Below are 23,671 nucleotides of genomic sequence, written 5' to 3'. Positions count from 1 at the left end.
TTTGTGCGTCGTGCGATCTCGTTTCAGCACTCGTGTCCCTTCAAAGGCGCCGGGAAGCGTGGGGATTTCAGGGTGCGACTGCAGGGATGACACAATATTTGGACTGGGTGGAGCCGTGCAACCAGAGCAAATTCACTCTTTCTTTCCTTCCTTAACACCAACGTTTTCAGTGTGTTTGAAGCTGGTGAACTGAGAGGCTTTGTTCACACAATTGTTGCCATCACAGGAAGTCGAAAACGAAACACAACCATTCACAAAGGATGTGCAATAACTTATTGTACTTTAATCACACACAAATGTAACACAAGCATGAGTAAATTCATACACTCGTTTTTAGAAGGCAGCTTGAAGCCACACGTAAAATTTTTACGTATCAAGGGGGAGGGGGGGAAAACACAACATTTAAAATACAACGTTACAATGTACCACCAAATAAAATAACATAAAAAAAAAAGAATGCTTGATAAATTGTCTCAAAATAAAACATCTAATTAACACACATTACTCATATACTGATTGTCTGACTTCAGTAGTATAAGAAAATGAGAAAAGTGGCCGATGACGTCATCAATCAGACATGGACTTATCTATGCAGCATACAGGAGGAGGACGCTTTTGAATTAACACTCATTTTAAACGTGTTTTTAAAAGAGGAGATTAAAAGAGGGGCGGAGGAAGACGTGACGTGGAGAAGTTGAGAAACTGTCTTTTGTGTAAACCTGAGCTCCTGAAGGCAAGTAGGCGACGTGTTCAGAGGAACGGTCATTAAAAACCAGCTCGAAGATGGACAGCCATGTCTGTCCTGATATACAATACTGCAGCAGTGCACGTCCTCCACATGGCTCAGTGTTAATTAAAAAGCCTTCCTGCTTTGGCTGGACCCTGCGGTGGGGGTGGGGAGGGGGGGGAGTAAGGGTGTTGGCGTGGCTGCAGCTTTGGGCCAGTGGACAAAGTGGAAGTGAGTTAAAATGAGAGACAGTGGGATGCTGCTGAGGTGGGTGATGAGGAGGAGGAGGCGGGGGCTAAAACTTTGAAAGCGGAGCCATGACAGCTGAGGGGGAAGCATGTGTGAGGCATGTTTGTTTTGCATTTACCCCTCGAGCGCAGCTGTGTGCACTGTCCTTTTTTTCCCCAGAACACCGGAACACAGCAGACGCCCTCCCGGGCTCGCCCTCCGTCCAACCCCCTCTCCCCCAACATCCACGTTTGTGTGGAGACCCAATCCCCTTTTGAGATCGGTGGTCAAGATCGTGCACATGCCTTGGATTTGGAGCGCAGAGAAGACGTGAATTTAATTTGGGCGACTTGCGGGTGATTGGCTCGGCTGACAGGTCACGGCCTGCGCTCTGCTTCTCTTACCTGCCCAGAAGGACAGCGAATGTGGTTCAGTTTAGAGAATTAGCGACGGTCGCTCAGCCTGAAGGTGTACCACGGGGTATCGGGTTTCGCTTTTCAAGACCATGAAACCCGCTGTTATGCTTCGAGCTTAAAACCAGACCGCGGAAACAAAGGGAGAACATGCACAACCCTCATCGCCTATTACCTCATCTGCTATTCCTGTCACTGGAGGAGGCCGTAACCACGGGGGCGAAAACAAGCTTTAGTTTGTGAATATATAAATGATACGAGAACATGGACATAAGGAAATGTTTGAGGTTCAGAGAGATGATGCTTATCTCTGGTGAAATTGAACCTCGACCTCATCTCGTTCCACACAGAGACAAACACAAGACATATTGCTCCAAGCTCAGATAGCAGTAAACAGGAAGCTCCTTTACTCTGACATGTCAGTGGTCGTATTAAAACAGGTAAAATACTGTACACGGTGTTTAAAAAAAACAACTGCAGTGCGGCCGCGAACGTCTTCTGCTCTCCCTACTTTGACTGGATTAACCTTTTCGAGGTTAATAGCCGCAATTGGGCTCCTGTTGCCTCCAAGTTCACCTCAAGGACAGCAAACGCAACACGGTACACATGGCAGAAACCCGAGACCCACAAAACCAACCGGTGCCCCAACGCTAACTGATTCCAGGAGGTGAGTGTGTTGCACGACGACGTGACTACACACCTCTCCGCGCGTTTTTGTAAAGCCACAACATGATAACACAGAACTCAGCTGACACTGAACTTCCTGTTTGCAAAATAAATGATTACAAAAAGGAATTGGAGTCAGTCTGAGAGTTGGGGGGGTGGAGATTAATTTGGCCCCTGAGTCTGGTTGATGACGATGCTCGTACCTCTACATGACGGTCACAGGGCTGCTGGTGCCGATCCCAGCAGGGGTAAGAAGATGGGGGGTAACACCTTGCTGCACGGGTCACCAGTCCAACTTCAAGGACCAACACACAGACACAAACAACCATTAACTGTTCATTTAGAGTGTCCAATTAACCCCTGTGGAGAAAACCCCAGTCCCTGGTTCCCCCAAAACTGGGTCTTTTTTGCTGCAAGGCAACAGCCCTTACCACAACCCCGCCGCGTGACTCGCTGCGTCTATTACACCTCAAAGGTTCAGCGTGTCAGAATTAGCGACATCTAACGCTGAGACGTGGCTGTCAAATTTAGATTTGAACCTGGAGGAGTTCAAAATATACTGTACAGCCTAGAAGCACAGCAGACTCAGTCATGACTGAGTGGTCCAGCAGAGTGCGCTGTGAGCGCAGCGTGGCCTAAACATCCACTATGAATGACCTCTTGGCCCATCACAGGAAGAAAACAGTGGTGTGTTGTTTGCTGTGAAGATGGAGGACACACACACACACGGTAGACCTTCGTCCTGAGTGGACAACGTAGCGTTTGGAAGAGTTTCTGGTTCCACACCGAGGATACAAACGTTTAACAAAGAGTTCAACCTCATGGGATTAATGGTAAGTAATAATAATAATAATAATGTTTGGGTTATCTGAATATTCTCAAAAGAACATAATATTGACTTTTGCATACCAAAAAAAACCCCCATTGTTCTTAGTTTGCGTCTCTTCTGCGTCAAAATGAGAAAAAGTGGCTGTTTTATCTGTTGGAGCTGCTGCAGAAATATAAAAGACACACGAAGCCATATAACACAAACTTACTTATGCGTAGTATGTTCAGTTTCTGCCAATAAAGCCCCTAAATATTACATATCACTGGACCTTTAAGGTCTGCGTTAATGTGGCCGATTGGTTCCATTGTTGCTGTCGTGAGTATCGATCTGTCAATCACTGTCGAGTTAAAGGCGCTTGAACACTGACGTCCTTTCAGTGCTTCGTCCACCAGCTGCCTCTGATTCAAAGGTGAGAGCTGCTGCTTTTCCCCCCCCTGTTATTTCTGGCGGCTCCCACTGACGAGTAGGCACTTCTCTCTGGAACTCCTGAGAGTGGAAATGCACAGGGCACAGTCACGTCCACTCAGAGTCTGTCGTGGTGAAAACAGAGCTGGCTCTCCGCAGCCCGGAGAGCAGCAGGCCTGCTGCGCCCCTGCTCCCTGTGCGCCCACGGACACTTCCGCCTTCCTCCTCCGTGCCTTCCTCCCTCTCTCCCTCCCCCTCTCTCAGGTGCGGCAGGTGGATCTGTCTCTGTTGACTTTGAGACGGAGGCACGTTTGAGTTCCGCAGTTACTAAAATACTGGATATAAATGCTTTTTTCGGTAACTTTATCCGAGCACCGACGCGACTTCAGGTGAGGCACGTGCTAACGCTGATAAAGGCTGTCTTTTACAAATAATATTTACACGGCACAAACCTAAATGTGAATTTTTGTAGTTGTGTCAGGGCAAAGAAATAAAAAGAAGAACACTCCAAACTTTAAATAACAAGGTAAAAAATAAAACAGCACCTGAACGAGGAACTACAACAGAATTTCCTGTATTTTAGCAAATAAGTGCATGGATTTCTTTGATATTCTTTTTGTTTTTTCTCTAACTTTTTGACTTTTTCCTGTACACGGCAACATCTGTTATACGGCACAGCATCCGCCTCCCGCTGCGGCCGCTTTCTCTCCCGCCGGAGCTGCTGACACGCGGCAGAACGGCGCCGCTGATCTTACCCAAAATCGTTTGTCTTCATCCGTCCGTGTGTTTGCATAATTATTCTATTGCAACATTCATAAAGGTAGTCACCGTCGCCCGCACAATTCTCTACTTTCGTGCCATGGTAGGTTTGTTTCGGCCTCTGGGGGGCAGGGGGGGGGGGGCGGGGGGGGTCAACAAGTTCCCCCATCCAGCATTTACTGACGCATCATGTGGCCCAAGATATGGCTGCACTGTGCTCTTTGGCCTTCATGCGCAAGGCGGCGATACTGGACGACTTGCGGTCTGGGTCCATGTTGAGCTCGTACGCGTTGATGCCGGCGGCCATGCCGGGGGACCCTCCGAACAGGCTGCCCATGTGAGCCTGCCCCACGTGACCCCCGGGGCTCGGCACGCCCAGAAAATCAGACACCCCGCTGGCAGAGTGGGGGTGAGGGGTCATGCACTGGGTCACGGTGTCGCAGGGGACCACACAGCCCGGCACGGGAGACGCGGCGCTGCTGCCTCCGATCCAGGAGGGGTTCTGGATCTGGAATGGTAATGAAAAATCAGGCTGTCAGGGCCAAGATCTACGACATCTTTTTATCCAGCAGCTGCATCAATCGTTACTAAGCAACCAAAAAAACAAAAATAATAATACATCATTAAAAAAACGTTGAAGGAGAAGCTGATTGGTTCATTCTTCTCACATGACTTCCACAGTTCTTGTGAGTGCTCGTTCTGTACCTGTGCGTAGTTCTCAGGTCGTGTCAGCAGAGGCAGCTCGTAAGCCGTGGAGAAGTGCGTCCGGACCTGCTGCATCTGACCAAAGCGCTCCCTCTTCCTCCATTTCGCTCGTCGATTCTGGAACCAAACCTGCACAGAGACAACGTCCGAGTGTGAGATGTCGTCCGTGATCTTATCTGAGAAAACTCTGCGGTCACGGTGAGACGAAGAAACGCTGACCGGGGCCGGGACTTTCCACTTCAACCTGAAGGAAATACTTCTGCACAGATACAAATCTAAGTTTCCCTTTTAAAATGTAAAAAAAAATGATCTCGTGCAGAGAATATCTGCAGCACATAAAGCTGTAGTGCGTAACTTTGCCTTCCTAAGGCCCGCCCCCAAACAAAAAAAACACAAAATACAATATTTTTGAATTATTAAATGATTAAATATGTGTTTTTGCTTCTTAAAAAAGTGCTGTTTGAAAATATTGACCCAAATGAGACTGGATATTTTGGAAACTCAAAAAATGCGCCAATAGTTTTGCATGCAAACAAATTCCCAAAGGTTGCACACTGCAGCTTTAATTAATCTCAATGTATGTGTGTGCAGTTTAAGTCAAAGTTTAACTCTACGTCTGATCGTAACCGGGCAGATTGTGGCACAAATTTCAAAACAAAGAGACTTTTCTGTCGCGTCATCATGTCTCCAGCTCTTTGCTCACACTTCACTATAGATCAGTGGAGGCAATATGGGAAATTGAAACGCGAGACGGGATTATAACTGCGGTTTGTTTGCATTTTCCTTTTTAATTTCCTGCGGCCTAAATCTCGGGCTTTGAGACGCTGTCTCCTCTTAAATTAAAGAAGCACACACAGAGCAGCGGACGTAATCCTTTCTGTTCTTGATGTTTTTCAAACGCCGTTTGCCTCGCTGTCTTCACAGAAACCCAGAGTGTCTCTGGAATTAAATAGAAATCGAGTTGATAGGTTTTAAACGAGCGAGTATATACATTTCAAAGGCTCGGTTTTGGCAGTGAGGTCACGATGTGGGAAAAAAAACCTCCTGTTCCTCCGCTCACTATTAGCTTTCCTGTCAACGCCATCAGAAACCAAAGGATTTATGTCATTTCCAATAGTCGAGCTCAGCAGGGACGTTATTGAGGGACAGGGTTGACACGATGTACAGGGAAGAGGTAAAAGTTGAATATTTGTTGTTCAAATATACCGTAAACGTGTCTTTTAAAATAAAAACCAACAACATAAAACACAGTTTTAGCCGCTCTGCTCTCTGGAATTCACCCAAATGAATCACTTCCACTCTTATTATTGTTGTTATTATGATTATTATTATTATTATTAGTAGTAGTTAGTATGACATTTCAGGACACAGCTCCATAAAGCATGTGTACATACAGTATAAAGTACTCACTGTAAAGCTTCAAAAAACATTTAACCAATTTGACTTTTAAAACAATTATAAATATACGGTATATTCAATTTCTGGACCTTTAAAGAAATAAAAACCGAAAGACTTTTTGTGTAAATTCTTCAGCACCAATAATTTAACATTAAAGAGATAACAAATCTTTTATGTCTAAATGATCTATTATTGTCTAAATCGCATTTGAAATTTCTAGTCCCAATGCTTCCCGCAATACTGAGGCTGAAAACTGATCATTCCTCGATAACAGAGACAAAATATTTAAGTTTCAATTAGGGTGATTAAATATCTAATTGAGATTATTTTGACAGGAATTTTTACATCATTATTGTAATTTTCAATTAAAAAAAAAGACGTATTGTGTGATATTTGTGCAGATCTGTGACAATAATGAATCTAAAATGATATTTTGGCTTTAATAAATATTGAAATTTCGATTAATTGTTCAGCCCTCGTTTCAATGTCATCGATTAACTTTTTAATTAGTTAAACTTTGCAGCAGAGGGTTAACCTGCCTGCATTTCCCTCTCCATGTTAGTTTAAATATACATCTTTAGTGTCTCTGGTTGACTTTTAAACGTGTTAAAGAGGTGTTTGCAAATATGCCTTTTTGAGCATTTTTGTTTCATGTCTCAATATACAGTCATAATTATAAGTTTGAATGAAGTATGACTTTTTATCTCATAATTTCAACTTCTTATCTCATAAGTACGACTTTTTATCTCATAATTATGACTTTTTTTCTCAGAATTTCATCTTTTTTATCTCATAATTATGACTTATCTCATAACTGACTTCTTATCTCATAAGTATGACTTTTTTCTCATAATTTTGACTTTATCTCATAATTTCAACTTTTTATCTCATACTTTTGACTTTTTATCTCATACTTTTGACTTTTTATCTCATAATTGTGACTTTTTATCTCATACTTTCAACTTTTTATCTTATAATTATGACTTTTTATCTTATAATTGACTTTTTTCTCATAATTTCAACTTTTTTATCTCATAATTATGACTTTATCTCATAATTATGACTTTATCTCATAATTATGACTTTTTTTCTCAGAATTTCATCTTTTTATCTCATAATTATGACTTATCTCATAATTGACTTCTTATCTCATAATTATGACTTTTTATCTCATACTTTCAACTTTTTATCTTATAATTATGACTTTTTATCTTATAATTGACTTTTTCTCATAATTTCAACTTTTTTATCTCATAATTATGACTTTTTATCTCATAATTACGACTTTTTATCGCATACTTTCAACTTTTTACCTTATAATTATGACTTTTTATCTCCTCATTAACATTTTTTCACATAGTTTCAACTTTTCTATCCCATAAGTATGACTTTAAGGTAAGACCCTTCCCTTAAGTACAAATATACGGCTTTTTCTATGGCAGCAAAAAGCCAAACAGTTATATCTTTAGTGTCCCTGGTTGAGTTTCAAATGTGTTAAAAGATGTTTGAAAATATGCCAGAAAGCATTTTTGTTTCATGTCTCAATATACAGTGAAAGCAAACAGCTCTCATCTGCTCATTCTCTCGGCCGTTTGCCAAGTCTGTTGGCGATTATACCGGGAGAACATATTTTTGTGTTGCACACACTGCATTGTGACAGTAATTGGTAAAGACCTTGACAGCTTAAGTAGCTGGTGGACTTTCAATGAGGCTTTATTTATGTTACAGCCTCGGAGAGAAAGAGCAGGGAAATGCCAAACTGGCCCCAGCAGGAGAGCTGTATGAGCCCCAAAACACTTTGAAGTATGAGAGCGGCTCAGAGGATTGATAACCCGCCTCTGCTGTCACTCATGTCAGCTTCCATACTAAAGTCAAACAGAAATCCAAGGTTGAGCCTGGCTTCAGTTTTCCAACACCCCTACACCACTAATAATATCAGGGAAACACCTCTGACCACTGTTGTACTTCATTAAATGGAAGTTTGTTCCCTTTTTCCCCCCCAAAGTCATCATTTCACGTTTCTCATGTCCATTAACGGTAAATCCAGGACACTGTTTATCATAGAGGAATATATCAGATTATAAGACGTCTGCCTTTAATCTGCTTTACCCAGACTGGACTCATTCAATTCTTTTTTGTCTTTTAGATGTACAGTAATATAAATGTATTCTTTTCTTTTTCTTTCATTCTTAATTACCTCAACCAGGGAGGTTCTGCTGTTGCCAGCGCCTGTCTGTCTGTCTGTTTGTCTGTCTGTCTGTCTGTGAGCAGCTTTACTCGTAAAAATGAAGAACAGATTTTGATAGATTGTCAGAACATCATACTTCATACTAAAACACTGTCAAATGATGTTTTGCATTGTTTATATAGCTTGTTGTGGCCAACTTACAGTCCACAATCACAAATGTATGGAAGCCCACTTCTGCCAGAAAATAAAAAGAGGTAAAACAGCCTTGATAATAAAAAATATCCTCAAAATAAGTCGAAATTATGAGTTTGACTTAAGTATGACTTTTTATCTCATAATTTGTAACTTTTTTATCTCATAATTTAGACCTTTTTTCACATAATTGCAACTTTTTATCTCATAATTTTGACTTTTTATCTGGTAATTTTGACTTTATCTCGTAATTTTGACTTTTTATCTGGTAATTTTGACTTTTTATCTGGTAATTTAAACTTTTTATCTCGTAATTTTGACTTTTTATCTCATAATTATGGCTTTTTATTACATAATTATGACTTTTTTATCTTATAATTTTGACTTTTTACTTACTATGCTGACCTTAGTATACCAGAGAGGATGTTGTTCTTTGTTTGCATCGTAAGTTTCTGCTCTGACTGATTTTTCTGTTCAGGCTGCTGTAGAAACAAATATAATATATATATGTATATATATATGTATGTGTATATATATATATATATATATATACATATATATATATTCCTATGGCAGCAAAAACTCAAACAATGTCACTTGTAAAGGGATTATTCACCTACACAAACATACTTATAAGTAGTATCTTCCTTTTCTGCGAACCACCTCCCTCATTGTTACACACTGGACCTTTAATCTATGGAGACGACTTGACTATTTGAACAGGAAGTACGTCGTCTTCTGTCCTTCACGGATCAGGTTTTCCTGCCATTTCGTCTTTGGGTGCACAAACCCCGCACTGACACCTGTGTTTTCATGGTGAACTCCACATGTCGGACGCTGTCTCAGCTCCGCGAGATCTTTGGACTAAAAGAACTGCGAATCTGAGAGATGAGATGTTTTTGACCCCCCCCCCCCTTCCGACCCCTGACCTCTGACCTTTATATGTATCTGCAGTGCCTGCTCACTCAGATCTGTATTTCCTTGCTCCTTTTGAAACCCAGCGAGGAAAAAACAAACACCCTCAGAACTAAAAGCTGAGAAGAACCACACTTCTCAGGATTATACTTTTTTTTAAAAAAAAAAACATTTAAATGAAAAGGCTTTGAAATTTCAAAAGTTGGAACAAAAATTTTCAGCAGCAGCAGTAAAAGACTTTTATGACGTTTTATGACTCTCTGTTTTTTTTTTCCTCTCACTCCAGATGCAGAATTCAAAAGCTGCGAGTGTTTTTTTTTTGTTTTTTTTGCGTGTGAAAGAGTTCCATTGGACTGACTGACAAGGCGTCTCGCGTCTTTTATCTTTTTAAGCCGAGTGTTTGAGAGGGCCGCTGGGAGAGCCGAGCGCTCTAAAGCTACATCCATCTGAGGCGGGCGGGTCCGGGGTAGTCGAGCATCAGCAGCAGCAGCAGAGAGCAGCAGCAGTGGAGCAGGAGCAGCATATCTTCACACACTGCAGGGTTGAGTTATAACCCCGTGGCTGCGCAGACTTCCTGTCTTCCACTGCAGACCTTTTCTGGCCACCGTCATGTAGAAGATGAGCTTTAATTGACTGCATCCATGACGATGAAGCACTTTTAGCCTCCTTTGAATCGAAAACATTGCCATAGGTATTGGTGACTTGCTTAAAGGCCCATGGGAAAGGTTTTACACCTACCTTGGAGACCACAGCAGGGACACATTCTTGTCTGGGCCGGACGTTAATGAAAGAAAAACAGAGAAAATCCCGAGGCTTTAGCGGTCCGTGGTGCACGCGTACATACACGGACACCACACATACACAGAAACACGGTGGAGGTCTCATCTCTGCATTACGGCAGTCATAAACCCATTTGCTGCGTTCAGCGAGGTGCGGCAAACCTCACACCTGAGCAGAAGTCGGCTCCAAACGCCGTGGAGAAGTGGAAACACGGCGGCGTGGAATGATGAAAGCTGAGGGGAAAGCCTGCTCCCCGAGAGCGGCACATATGAGGCCCAGGCAGCTCAAACCTCTCGGCTCCCCTGGGCCCCACTGGCCTCTGTTAGCTCCCACTCCCCCACTCTCACCCCATGACTCCCACATTACCAGATAAATCTCTGGTGTTGTTCTGTGAGTGACGTTATCTCTGCAGTGCCGCAGATGTTGAAGGATCCATGAGATTGTGTTATTTTTGCACGAAGAACTCCTCTTACCTATTGACGGGACGGTCATTATATGAAGTTATTGGCAACAAACTCCTCTATTATTGAAAATAGAAAGCTTTTAAATCAAACTCAATCTGTTGTTTGTTGGTTTGAGTTCTCTTTCTCTTTTTTTTTCTTCTATCAGCTGGTTTTGTTTTTCATTTTTTGCATATTTTTCCGCACGGCGTTCCCGCTTAAAGCTGCAGTGTGTAACTTTTGACAGTTTGGTCTTAGTGAACAGAAACAGTGTAACTGTTTGTATAATAATGTCGGACCAGAATGAGGGAGCGTTTGTGTGTATACAGCAGCAGCGCAGGGATGGGTGGGGTTAGAGGCATATTTGGGGGTGTGGCTTTGTGTTTTCAGTTTGCAGCCTCAGCCTCTCTTAGTAGCACAATGTTGCTGTTGCTGTTACAAATCGCGATGTCACCGGGCGACACAAGTTCTGAAGAGCCATGTGGAGCTTTTAAATATAAACAAATACCGTTGTAACTGTTACACAATGCTTTCAAAGCCCATCAGCTCCACACAGCTTTCTCTGTGTTCCTCAGTATAGCGGTTTGTTTCGTTTTCATGTCTGTGGAGACATTTGCCCGGAGAGTCCGGTTCGTTTGTGGACGTGTGAACGCGCAACCGAACTCCGATGTGCACCAATGAAGCGAACTCTGGTCCGCCTAGGTCTTGGTTCGCTTCAAGGGAACCAAATGCAGAAAGCGTACTACAGTGCAGGGCATTGTGGGTAAACACAACCAAAACATACATAGTAGAACGATAGCTGGGAGAAAAGTGTCTCGTATGTTCACATAAATCGCTAGGATTTGATGCAGCTCCATGTTTTGCTCTTATCTGGAGGAAGCAGAAGCTTTCTTCGCCTTCAGTAATTCTTGATGCAGCGCCACCTCAGGCGAGGAGGGGAATACGTCATTCAAAAGGTTCGGTTGAGACCCCTCCAGGGAAGAAACACGAGGTCAAATAAGAATCACAGTGTGGTTGATAGAGGTTCCACACAGGATTGTGTGAACTTATCTGACTGTGGTTTGAATCAAACATTTTTTATATATATATGTAAGAATGACACAGTTAAGGACCGCCTCCTTACCTGCACACGAGCTTCGGTCAGGTCTGTCCTCAGTGCCAGCTGCTCCCGAGCGTAAACGTCAGGGTAGTGCGTCTTCTGGAAAACCTTTTCCAGCTCCTCCAGCTGGTAGCTCGTGAAGGTCGTGCGGTTGCGCCTCTTCTTGCCCTTGTTGCTCTCGCCGCCATCGCTTTTGTCCAGAGGACTCGCCAAGTCGGCGCCCGGCAGCCTGTCCGAGGACGCCTTGACGCCTTGATCCTTCACAGCCAGGTAGCTGGTGTCCATTCCCGGCGGGTCGGAGTCTGGAGCCAATTCGGTGTCGGTCAGACCTGAAGTGTCTTTACCTGAAGAAGAAGGAAAAGTGAAGGTCAACGTGGTACAGTTCAAAGACTATAGGAAGGGTAGGGACCAGAACTGAAATCCCTGATACTTCTCAGTGGTTCAAATTCCACTGTATTTAGGTAAATGTCTAAGTGTTTTGTGAAATGTTGTCAATACGTGAAAATACAGGAAAGTATGAGAGTTATTACAAAAAAGTTGTGTTATAACTTGGCTCCGGGAGACACAGTCACTCACTTTCTGTGGACGGCAAATAAAAGTAACATAAGATAAATGTGCGTAATGATCTACTGCTACTCCTCGGGATTTGGGCCGCATAGCACAGTGAACTGATGAAAGTCATGTGTGTGGATCCTCCAGATGAATTAGACAATAAAGTACAAGGGGAAATCTGTTCATATTCAGACTTCAAAGGTCCTTAACTCTCTCTTTTTAGTGTCTCAGTCAAAGCATTAAACTGTCTTTTTTGACGTTCGGGACGCGGAGTTTCAAACGTCCACACAAAAATGCACCTGCTTTATAATTCATAAAATCTTTCAGCCCATACGTAACAGCTGCTGTCACTTAAAAAATCGCTGTGATGTTTCTAATATCTCGAGAATAATCAAGTGAATAATAGAGAGGCTCATTAGCCAGTTCCCACCAGAATAATGTTTTCTTATCTCCTGCCACGTCGTGAATTACACGTAGTTTACTGCGGCGATTGAATGTCATTGATGTAGCCATCACTTCTGGAAAAGCACGCGAATAAAACACCGAGCTGCTGTAGTGATGTTGTCAGAGGACGGACCATTTCGATTCCACGCCCTCTTTTCCACTGAGAGGCGGAGTTTTCTTCACAATAAACAGCCTTAAGTGAATCTTGTGAAGATTCACTAAAATGGAAAAGGTGTTTAAATGTCAGCATCATGATCATCCTGCTGCTTCCCTCTGTGTACAGCCTACGCTAAAATGTATAATTCATCACAGGAAGTGACCGTGCGTGGATAAAGTGGCATAATTGAAGAGTAGAGCTGAAACAATCCCTCGATTAATCCATTACTAAATTAATCGATTCATCGGTTTGAAGCTTTTTTTCATGATTAAAACAAGATTTCCGATTGTTTCAGCTTCTTAAATGTGAATATTGTCTTCAATTCTTTGCTTCCATAAAACAAAGATGTCATTAAAAGTGAATCATTTTGGTTTGGGGACAAAACGAGACAACGTTTCTAACGTTTTCTGACATTTTATGGACCAACCGATTACTCGATTAATGGAGGAGATAATCGATAATTGAAATGTCTTCTTCTACGTCATGATTGACGGGCTCATTGTCTGGTTTTGGGTTTCTCTCTGCAGGTCATCACACACCTGTGATGTGGTCAGGTGATCCCCGGGATCCAATCACCTTCCAGGTCGTCGCATGGATGAAGATCACCTGAGTGAGTAGCACCTGCTCTGGTTTTTATCATTAAGCACTAGTTTAACTTAAATAACACTTGTTGGTGTTGTCTTTCCAATCAGCATTGTGTATCTGCACAAATGCATAATCTCCCCCACATTTTACAAATAGTTTTGTGCATTTTTTTTTGCCTCCAGTTGTAAAATCAGTCATTTTGTTTTTTTTTAATTATCGATTGTCGTGTGAGTCTGAGTTCCATGTTTCCTTTAAAATGGCACAGACGAACAAACACCCTGGCCTTGATTTACAACCGCGGAAAGTTGTTTTTTGTACCAATCATCATCAAACTCTCACACACACACACACACACACACACACATCACTCCTCGGCTCTGTTTATCCGTCTTGCATGTGGTCGAGGTTACGCACATCAGTATGTGGAGTCACATAGAGGTCGTTTGCTGTGGAGCCATTTCTAGGAAGCTCTCGGTCACACACACACACACACACACGTCCTCTATCCTCTAACCTCTATCCTAAAACCAGGTCTTAGTCCTCAAAAAGCCCGTTAAAGTTGTGTGGACCAGCCAAACATGACCTCACAAAAATAGATTTGCTGCTGCTGCTGCTGATGATGATGATGATGATGAGGGTACGTGTGACTGGACTGCACCTTCCTGTGTCTCGGTAGCAACTGAGGTGAAGTTATTTCCGGACGTCTTGGCTCATCTGCAGAGACCTCCAGTGATTTGTCGGGTTAGAGCTTGTGTGTGTGTGTGTGTGTGTGTGTGTGTGCGTGCTGTTCTCATCACTGACCTTCATCTCACTGCCATGTTTGGGCACGTCCTGCAAGGTGTGGTGAACGGATAGCTCGCTGTGCACGTTGTGTCTCTCTCACAGACGCATGGCAACAAGAGAACGACTATTTTATTTATTTTTATCAGAAGAAAAATAGTAACACAAAGTGTGTGTAAAGGTTTGTAAGAGAAGCTACGCTGTGTTGTCTCATGTGCTTCAGAGTAAGGGTTACCTATAGCTGACCTTTGACCTCTAGCTGTTTACTTATGTACAGTAACTAGCTTGTAAAAGTGTGTTGAAGATCTTTGTGAAGTCCCACTTTATTTTTTTTGTTATGCAAGTTGTTTTGTGCACCTTTTTATTTTTTGCTTTGGGCTTCTCCCTCTCTAGGGGGCGCCACAGTGGATGGTCTGCACACTTTAGGATGCAGTACACTACTGTAGATGCAGTCCCCATGGCTTGGTTTTATGCAAATAATATGTTTTATGCAACTTAAAGTGCACGAGTAATGCAAAATAACGAATACCACTGCTTGATACATTACTTTTAAAAAGCCATTAAAGTTACTTTTCAAAGTACTTTTAGTGGGTTTATTGGCATGAACCCATACGTATATTTTCAAAAGTGTACGATACCTAAGATTCATATTATTTGGTTTTCATAGGCTTTGGAACGAGACACCATTCCACCACAGCAGCCCGAGTGTGTGAACAAACATCCTTGCCGGTATATGCAAAGGCCGCTGAAGTTATCTGAACCGCTTTGGAGAGGACTCCTTTGTTTGTTGGAGTCTGCAGACTGACCACTAGATGCCAATAATTCTTACACACTAGACCTTTTAAGGGGAAAATATGATGTGCGGCGAAATATGCTCAAAAATGAAAAACAGCTGATATGACTCAGAAAACAAACCAACAAACATCGGATTGATTTTAATTTCAAAATCTGTCTATTTATTATATGTTGCTGTTTTGTTGCCATGGATGTTTTTGTTTCCAAGAAAAGTATTACGGTTTTCGAATGCCAGCGCTAGGATGGCGCTTGCTGAGATAAGCTGGAGCTGCTGTTTTATTTCATTCATCCTTCCATGGAGAGCATAACCTCCCCCACTGGCTGGAAAGCCCACACTGCACACAATGCAGACCCTGTATTGTCTGACAGTATTGTATTGTATGAGACCAGATGCAATTCATCGCTCCCAGATCCAACGTGCAAATGCCTCTGGTTTCTGAGAAGTTCTGCCTAATGGTGCTGGAGCAGGATTTGGGCTGCGGAGCCATGTTTTGGTGGCAGACCACTCGCTGTGGGTCTCTGCGCTCACAACACAGTCTCTGTGTTCATGACCAACACATCCTGTTAGGTCTGAGGGGAGCGAATGGGTTTTACCCCACCAAAAAATTTGCTATATTTCTTCATATTTCCCTGGCCGGCACCCTCAGGCCCCACAAGGCCAGAGCTGTCAGACTGTTTGAAATCATGAGGCCTCTCGTTGATCAAAGGCCATTGTTTATATCGCATGTCACTGATGTTTTTTTGGCAGGAGGGGAATATTGTGACAATCTCTCGCTTGTTATCCAAGCGATCCTCTGGAGCCGCGAGGCTCTCCGACGCTGCCCAAGGTGAACGGCGAGAGGAGCCTCCCGCAGAGAACGCCATATGTATGATGAACATAAGACGCTCTCACTGTAAACACCGCCTCCCGGGGTGTAATCTATGTGGAAGGAGGGGGAGCGGGGCGGGAAGGACATGCCGCGTCAAAAAAACCGATCCTCGTGTTTATGAGAACAACCTGGTTCTTCTTCCATTACACAAAAGACGATTTAAGCCAACGTTTACATTTTTGTGTAGTGTCCAGGTCTCCGATCCGAAAGAATATTGCCATGCAAAATGTTTGGATATGAACATTCGGATCCAACATCTGTTACTGTGCACAGCAAAACTCTGCAAAACTGAAATACACACACAAAAAGTGCTGTTTCCCACTTTATCTGACGCGTATGTATCAACACGTGAAGGTGCGCTAGGAAGTAAGTCATCTCGTTGTGATTTTTCTGATAAACGCTGCGATTTTAATTGTGACTAAAAGCTCAACTTCAGTATTTTTATTGGCCCAGAAAAAGAAACGCAGCCTTCGACTGGAGGCTCTGACCAAGTCACAGCACAGTTCGGAGAGAAGTCGCTGCTTATGCTGCAAAGAAACCTCAAAAAGGAAAGAATCTGAAATTAAACATGTTAATATCAATGTATCAAAAGTATATAAATGTCCAATCAAACCACTGTTTTTCTAGCATTCACACGGACTGCACCTTATATTTCCGCTGCGCCTCGCGTTTATAGTGTGATGATAACGGCATCATAACAATGTTCCAGTGGGTCAGACGACAGCTAATCGCCATCGCTCGCGGGCGAAAATGACGGGGCGACATCAAAGCGTGATTTAAGCGGCTGTTAAGCGACGGGTCACCGTCCGTGACTCTTTATTGACTGGGATGACTGGGGTCAGCTCACTGTGTTAAAGAGGAAGCGGCCATAAATTACACCGCACATGGCAGGAGAGTGTGATTAACAACCCTTGGCTCGTACTGAGAAGGGCATTATCCAAACGTCGCAGAGGAAAGGACACGAGGAGAGGAGGAAAAGTTGATGATGGGGAGAGGTAAAAGTCTGAGTTTGGAGCTCTGAAAGACACTGACGCCTGAGAATCAAGATGTTCCTCGCATGTCCAGCAGGTACGAGGTCGTGTCTCTGGAAATATCTGGCTTCTTACTGTAGCTGCTGAACGTTGCACAGCGTTTACATCAGTCACTAAGGCTACGTTCAGATTAGCAGCGACGCTCTTCCAATCGGATTAAAATCCCGTTCACTACAGATCAGATTTGACGGTTCGTAACTGCAAGTGTTACGTAGGGGGACGGCCCTGTCACACATACAGTACATATTTGTAATATCTCTCAGTATTGAAGTGGGAGAAAAGATAAGATAAGGTAAAATAAGATGAACTTTTCTTGATCCCCCCTCCTCCTCCTCTTTCAGAAATTCAGAAACAAAGTGTGTAACAAGTGTGTAAACACTGTTTTAACATGGATAAAGATGCTGTGTGTAGTTATTATGGTTTACATGGTTACAGCAGCAGATTGTAACACTGCTGAAAATGCATTCAAATCCTCTGCTCTTCTTAAAATCACATCTCAAATAAAGTAGAAATAACACGACTACACACACACACACACACACACACTGGACTGAAATATCCTCATTACTTCATTATATTGACTGGTCCATATTCTAATGTGAGGATGAGAACTTAAAGATGCTGTAAGGATCGCTTCGATGAGATCAATCAAATATAGAACAATTATAATTATCAAAAGCTGCAATTATATGGTAAATAAAGCACTTAAACACTAATGTTTATCATTTCTATAGAAAGGTCAAAGGTCGTGTGTGTGTGTGTAAACCGCGCATATCCAACATTTATCCTATAATTCAGCCTTTATGATTTATTTAAACTGAGATTTTAATTTAAAAACGATTCAGCCGCGCACACACACACACACACACACACACACACACACACAGGGGTCTCTTTTGACATGCGTGTCCATGTGATCGGGAGCCGTTCACTTTGAAATCCAACACTGCTGACTGTGCAGATCCATCAGTGTGTTCAGCTACATGTGCAAAATTCATATACAAGTATACACACACACACACACACACAAAAGAGGAAGACTGATAAATCACTTCTCACACACTCTTTTACTCTCACTCTTCCCCTCTGTGTCTCCCTCCCTCCCTCCCTCCCTCCTGCCAGCTCTCTTCCAAATGTTTTTCTCAGACCTTGGAGCAAAACAGAATTCCCTTCATCTTGTGTGATTTTGTTTGTAAGACTGAAAAAGAGCATTCCATGTGAAAAAAAAGCCCAACTCTTTTTCCTAAGTACATTTTTGTGTGCGGGCACATCAAATGAAAAAAATACTTTGCTGTCAAACCGACTTAACGAAATGCCCGATCACTTCCTCCTACCAAAGTATTTGTAGACGGAGAAATCGGAACATTTGAACAACAACAGTTTCCAAACGGCAGCGTAATAGTGTGAGGATAAAATCATCAACTAAAACTGACCCAAACTAACGACGATACCAACCATGCACCACTTTTCAAATGTTGGCTTCTGGTCCAACGTTGATAGCTGTTTTTACTTGTCTTTTACTTTTCAAGCACTTTTCCAACGTTTTCAAACCAAACGACAGAAACTAAAATGTCTCACATGTTCAAAAAAGCTCCACTAACCCTAACCCTAACCCTAACCCTAACCCTAACCCTAACCCGCAACACCTTAAAAACAAGTAAAAAAAAAAGAAAAAACGTCTCAACCGCGACTGACACATACAGAAAATGCATCAGACACCGTGAGGGAAATGTGGTGCAGGCCTCCACAGTCGGTTCCGTATCAGCGTTGACTTTTCATGCCGCGGCGACGTCGAGACCAAAGGAAGTCGCGAGCCGCCCTTTTTTTTTCCCCCGCCCCGCCGCTCTCGCTCGACCGTGCAAACTGAGCCTAATGTAAATTATCCTGCCAAACGTTTGGGCTAAACGCTGAAATGGACCCGAGTCCGTGTCGCCTCCACTCATGTCACGGACTCGCTGAAGTGTGCCCCCACTTTGGCTGGTTCCCATTACTCCCTGCTCTCGCCAATCAGTGCACGCGGCCATTACGGGACTGCATCGCGGGGTTAAAGATGGCGAAGGGGCAGGGGGGGGGGGGGGAACAAAAGAGGCAATGCACAGCTGAGTGCCGGTTGAACTGTCAGCCACTGCAAAACTGCAGTGAATTCCTCCTCCGCCTGAGAAACAACTCATGGTTTCATCTGCGGCCTTTCATGTCGCCAGGCTACAATCACCAGTGTCATTACCCCGCACATCTCTGTCGCTGGGAGAGACCGAACAGTGACACAAGACATGCACGAGGCCACTAAGTGTATAATTAGGCCTACAAGTCAACACCCACACGACAACAAACCAACATCCCTTTGTCTTACTGCGGTTGTTGAATGTTGACTGAGTAAAACTAGACTCCAAATGTTGCAGAGGGGGCTCAGCTTTGACACCAGAGACTCTCAAACGGGGTGGTGGGGGGTTTCGAATGGATTCTCTCTGCAGGAAAAGCCGACCTGGAGGTCAGCGGCCCCTCAGACACTGAGCGAGCACGCGGGGGCGAACCAGAAAGGAGAAGGGTGTCGTCTCCGGGGCTTTACAGAGACACGCGCAGCTGCTGAGCGAGTGAAGACTGAAACATCCTTTCCATTCACCTGGACACTGGAAAACATGCACTTCAACAACAGCACTTGGTCCTTATGTCCTGGTTGTTGCCGTTGTTGCATCACACGCAGTGTTTTCTATTGTCTTAGTGAAGGGGAAACACAGCCTCTGCTGTTTTTTCCCTCATGTATATTTATTTATCATTTTGTTTTCTCCTTGTATACGAACCTCTACGCCTGTTTTCTCTCCCATGCATCAAGCTGCCCATGTAAATTGGCCTGTGGATGTATAATCTGGCAGATTAACATGTTGACGTTTGCTAATGTGCAATCACCCTCAATACTCGAATAAATAAATAAATCGTTTATTTAATGTATTTTTGCTTCATTACATTTTGCTGACATGAGTGATTCTCCTGTTCAGCTGTTTTATTATTATTATTATTATTTATTTTTTTATTTCTTCATTGCTAATACACACATATGGATGTGTATTGTTGTTGATTTCACTAACAACACGACTGCGTTGGGTCAAAAGCAGTAAAAGAGTGTGTTGTAGTGACTCTAATGAGCGTTTGTCTAAATGTTTGTCAGACAGTTTGTGCCGTTTCCCTTCAGCCAAAAACATCGTCTCATTCGTGGCTCGCAGCATGAAAACAATCTCTCTCTGAGTCACACGTTCGACGCTGAGTAAACCAATCAGGCCACAAATTACAACAGACAAACAAACCTCTGACAACTGCGTCGAATCCGCGGCCCAGTGCGTGCGTAAAACACAGGTTTGACCAAAGAAATGTCGGAGGAAGTGAAACACGCCAGCGTTTTCCAATAAAACCATCAGGAATCATGAATCATCGCCTCCCTGTTCCTGTTTCACATTCATTTATACTATAAAAATATTATAAAAAATATGTTTTAACACATGAGAGCAAATTCTAATTGAATGATTTTGGACAAAATGCGTTAAAATAAGTGTGAAGTATGTGTGTGTGTGTGTAGTAAAGAGGAATAAACTGACATCTGAGTCGCATTACTGTGCCACAGCAGCTCCTCCACGTTATTTTCCCCTTTCACTCTTCATCCTCAATCCTGATATTATGAATTCAAACCCTTGTGTTGAGTAACAACCGACAAACTCTGCATATTTCACTTTAAAAGCCGGAAATACCCTGAAGAAAAAACATATATAGGTTCATATTTATTCCCCAATGTCTAGATTTGATCTTTTTATATCGATTATATCCGGAAAATTCAAAATAAATCGAAAATGTATTGAATTAACTGTAACATATTATGCTTTAAATTTAAAATAAAATTAAATAAGATATTGTAAAGCTTTTATTCTTTAAATTATTCTTTTATTTAAAGCCGCTTGTTTACAGCAACATTAGATTTCGCCTGGATTTACCGGCTCTGTGCGCGAGGACTGAGCTGGGTGATAAAAAGTTAACAGCCATAATAAAAACCTGTCAGAGCGTTTTGAAAACTTTGCGTGTTTTTTTTTTTTTGGAGAGCTATAACGCTCCCAAACTGTCAAAACATCCCATGAAACCATACACTTCCACTAAATATACAGTGAGTCACTGGAGCACTGAGGGACACGCGCATCTGCAGCTTCATTCACAGGAAAATAAATACGTTATTACCATGTTTACATCAGAGAAATCCATATGTTTTATTTAATATAACATTTATATACATATATCCTGCAGTCGCATTTTATTTTTTTATTTTTTATTTTTCACCATTTATTGCAACGTACACGTGAGTTATTGTGAAAAAAGGGTTTATTTGTTATTTTATTTGTTTGTTTTTTGTGTTTATTTTGTCTCATAATTTCTGTCGATTTATCCTAGAATTATTGTCACTGGAAATAATTTTAAGGCGTGTGTGTGTGTGTAGAGTTACAGCAGTTTTTGATTTTATTTCGTTTATTTTAAGGGGTGAAAAAAAAATATTAAAAATAAAAATATTCCCGGATTATTCCTGCTCCAAAGTGTCCGCGTGTCTAATGAGGCGTAAACCTTTATTTACACCCCCATCACTCAGCCATCACCGCCTCCATTAAAGCTAATTGGAGCCAATCATGCAAATGAAAATATGACTTGTTTGGAGTTCACTGATTGTATTCCATCTGACATCTGAAAACCTGCTAATCCAATTGTCCCGACTCAGCTCCAATATGTGCGGATTGCGGCGCAGATTATCGCATTAAACGCGCGCTAATTTAATTTCGATGGCCAAGGAAAGGGACAATTTGATAGTGGGGAAGATTAAACCTTTGCTCTTATTCTCAGATGTGTTACTGCTGCGCCGTGGATGTCGTGGTTGTTGGTGCGTTTTTACGCGCGGAGGCGGTTTATCCATCTGCAGATTATCCTGTATTATTCCAGGATTTATACAGCACAACATCTGATACGTTACTCAGCCACACTTCTTGTATCATGTGCCATTTATTTGCCCAGTGAAACTTTTAACCGCCTCCTCAGATGAATGTGGGGGGATGAGTGACAGGCTCCACATTTAATTAAAGACATAAAATCATCTCCAAAGGTCACAGTTCAACACAATATAAGACTGTATTTCATCTCGAGTTGAATCAGTGTAGAAAGTGGATTTGTAGATTAAATTACGCGGAACATCCAGTCGAGAAAGTGACTGATTGATTGACTGAGTGAGTGATTTTTTGCCTGAATCTGTTGAGAAGGCCCAAATAATTCAACACCAACACGTAGAACAGGGAAGTTTCTCAACCACAGGGAAACAAGACACCACGAGGTCAGACATCAAATATCTTCTGCTGCAGATGATTCAATAATTTTTGAGAGAAGTGCTGAATGGAAATCTACAGACACCTACAGAGGTTTAATAACTGACAACCTCTCCACAGACAGTAGACCACATCATCATCATCATCTGATTAAGATTAATATTATTATTCAAACTCACCATAGCACGAGACGAGCGCGCCGTTGTGTCCCCTCTCCTGGTGCACGTCGTCCTCCTCCTCGGGTGTCTTGCAGGAAGAGGACCTCTGCATAAACAGGTGGTATTTACTGAAAGTGCTTTGCCCCGTCGCCGCTGCCGCATCCAATGACTGCAGACCCTCCTGCTGGAAGGGACTGCTGCGGCTCTTCTCTCCTCCGTAAGCCTGACCTTTGTTGGGCAGGAAGGCGGTGATGGGGCTGTATTTGGTGTCGGCGGTGGGGAATGATGTCCTAAAGTGGTCCGTGATGTGGTGGTGGTGGTGGTGGTGGTGGTCCCTACCTTGCGCTGCAGTGGGGCTATAATATGAATCCATGGATGTCATGTCGCTGTATGAAACACAGGTCTCGGCGTTCATGCCTAAAAAAAGTCAAGGGAAGGGAAAATACCAAACTTCTCTGTCTCTCTGTCTCTCTCTCTCCCTGTCTGTCTCTCTCTCTCTTTTGCGCAGACGCCCCTTCCTCTACCTCCACATAATGATCTCACACACACACACACACACACACACATGCACTGCAGCTGGTTTTGGTTATAAAAAACGATTCAGATCTTTTCTAGGAACCACTATCGTTGACCAAACAGTCCAAACTCCCCGCAGGTTTGAGGAGAGTCGCACAAACCAAACCGCGCTTCCCTCATGGATCAGGATCAGGGGACACACGCACGTCAGCCTCTCTCTCTCTCAGTGATTGTGTGTGGACTTTACGTCGCTTATTAACTGCAGAAATGATCGTAAAACAGGGGGCGGGGGTCTTAACACATGACATGAGTCTAATTTGGATATGAATATCGTCTGATGAGTGATGGCACTGGGGCGGAGAGGGCACAATTTTACGCTTCATTCGTAATGGTTCATCAGCTCAGAGTCAGAGGTTTGAGTCCCTGCAGTCAGTCAGTCAGTCAGCGCTGTGGTTTGTGGATTAAACTGCATTTAAACACAAATAATCCCTGACTTCTATTAAATAATTATAAGGTTATAGGACAGGTTATAGCACTGATACTTCTATTAAATATCACTCTTCTTTATGGAGGCAAAAACGCAAAATTGACATCCTTATTTTTAACTAGAATTATCTTCACAAAAACAGACTGTTTGGACAGCTGTAAATATATTATAGGCCTATTGTTTTTATTGAAATGTTGGATTCAATTTATCAGCC

The 23,671-nt window shown here is 42.7% G+C and overlaps 1 protein-coding gene across 1 annotated transcript; it reads right to left on the bottom strand.

Moving 5' to 3' along the window:
• Positions 1–263: 263 nt before the first annotated feature.
• Positions 264–23,177, bottom strand: alx4a (ALX homeobox 4a). Its single transcript, XM_058630129.1, has 4 exons — positions 22,476–23,177; positions 11,769–12,088; positions 4,733–4,861; positions 264–4,535 (listed from the first exon to the last, which is right to left on the bottom strand). The coding sequence occupies exons 1-4, from the start codon at positions 22,867–22,869 to the stop codon at positions 4,215–4,217; spliced, it is 1,164 nt and encodes a 387-aa protein (XP_058486112.1). The 5' UTR covers positions 22,870–23,177; the 3' UTR covers positions 264–4,214.
• Positions 23,178–23,671: the final 494 nt, after the last annotated feature.

Source organism: Solea solea, chromosome 5, assembly GCF_958295425.1.
Source record: "Solea solea chromosome 5, fSolSol10.1, whole genome shotgun sequence".
Classification (NCBI taxonomy): Eukaryota; Metazoa; Chordata; class Actinopteri; order Pleuronectiformes; family Soleidae; genus Solea; species Solea solea.
This window is presented reverse-complemented; position numbering and strand designations above follow the sequence as displayed.

Bases quoted from the DNA above. Each gene is read 5' to 3' on its own strand.
- alx4a (XM_058630129.1), bottom strand. From the start codon at position 22,869: ATGAACGCCGAGACCTGTGTTTCATACAGCGACATGACATCCATGGAT. The intron at 12,089-22,475 runs GTGAGTTTGAAT...CTTCTTCTTCAG, and splicing joins CGCGCTCGTCTCGTGCTATG to GTAAAGACACTTCAGGTCTG. The intron at 4,862-11,768 runs GTAAGGAGGCGG...GTCTCTGTGCAG, and splicing joins TGACCGAAGCTCGTGTGCAG to GTTTGGTTCCAGAATCGACG.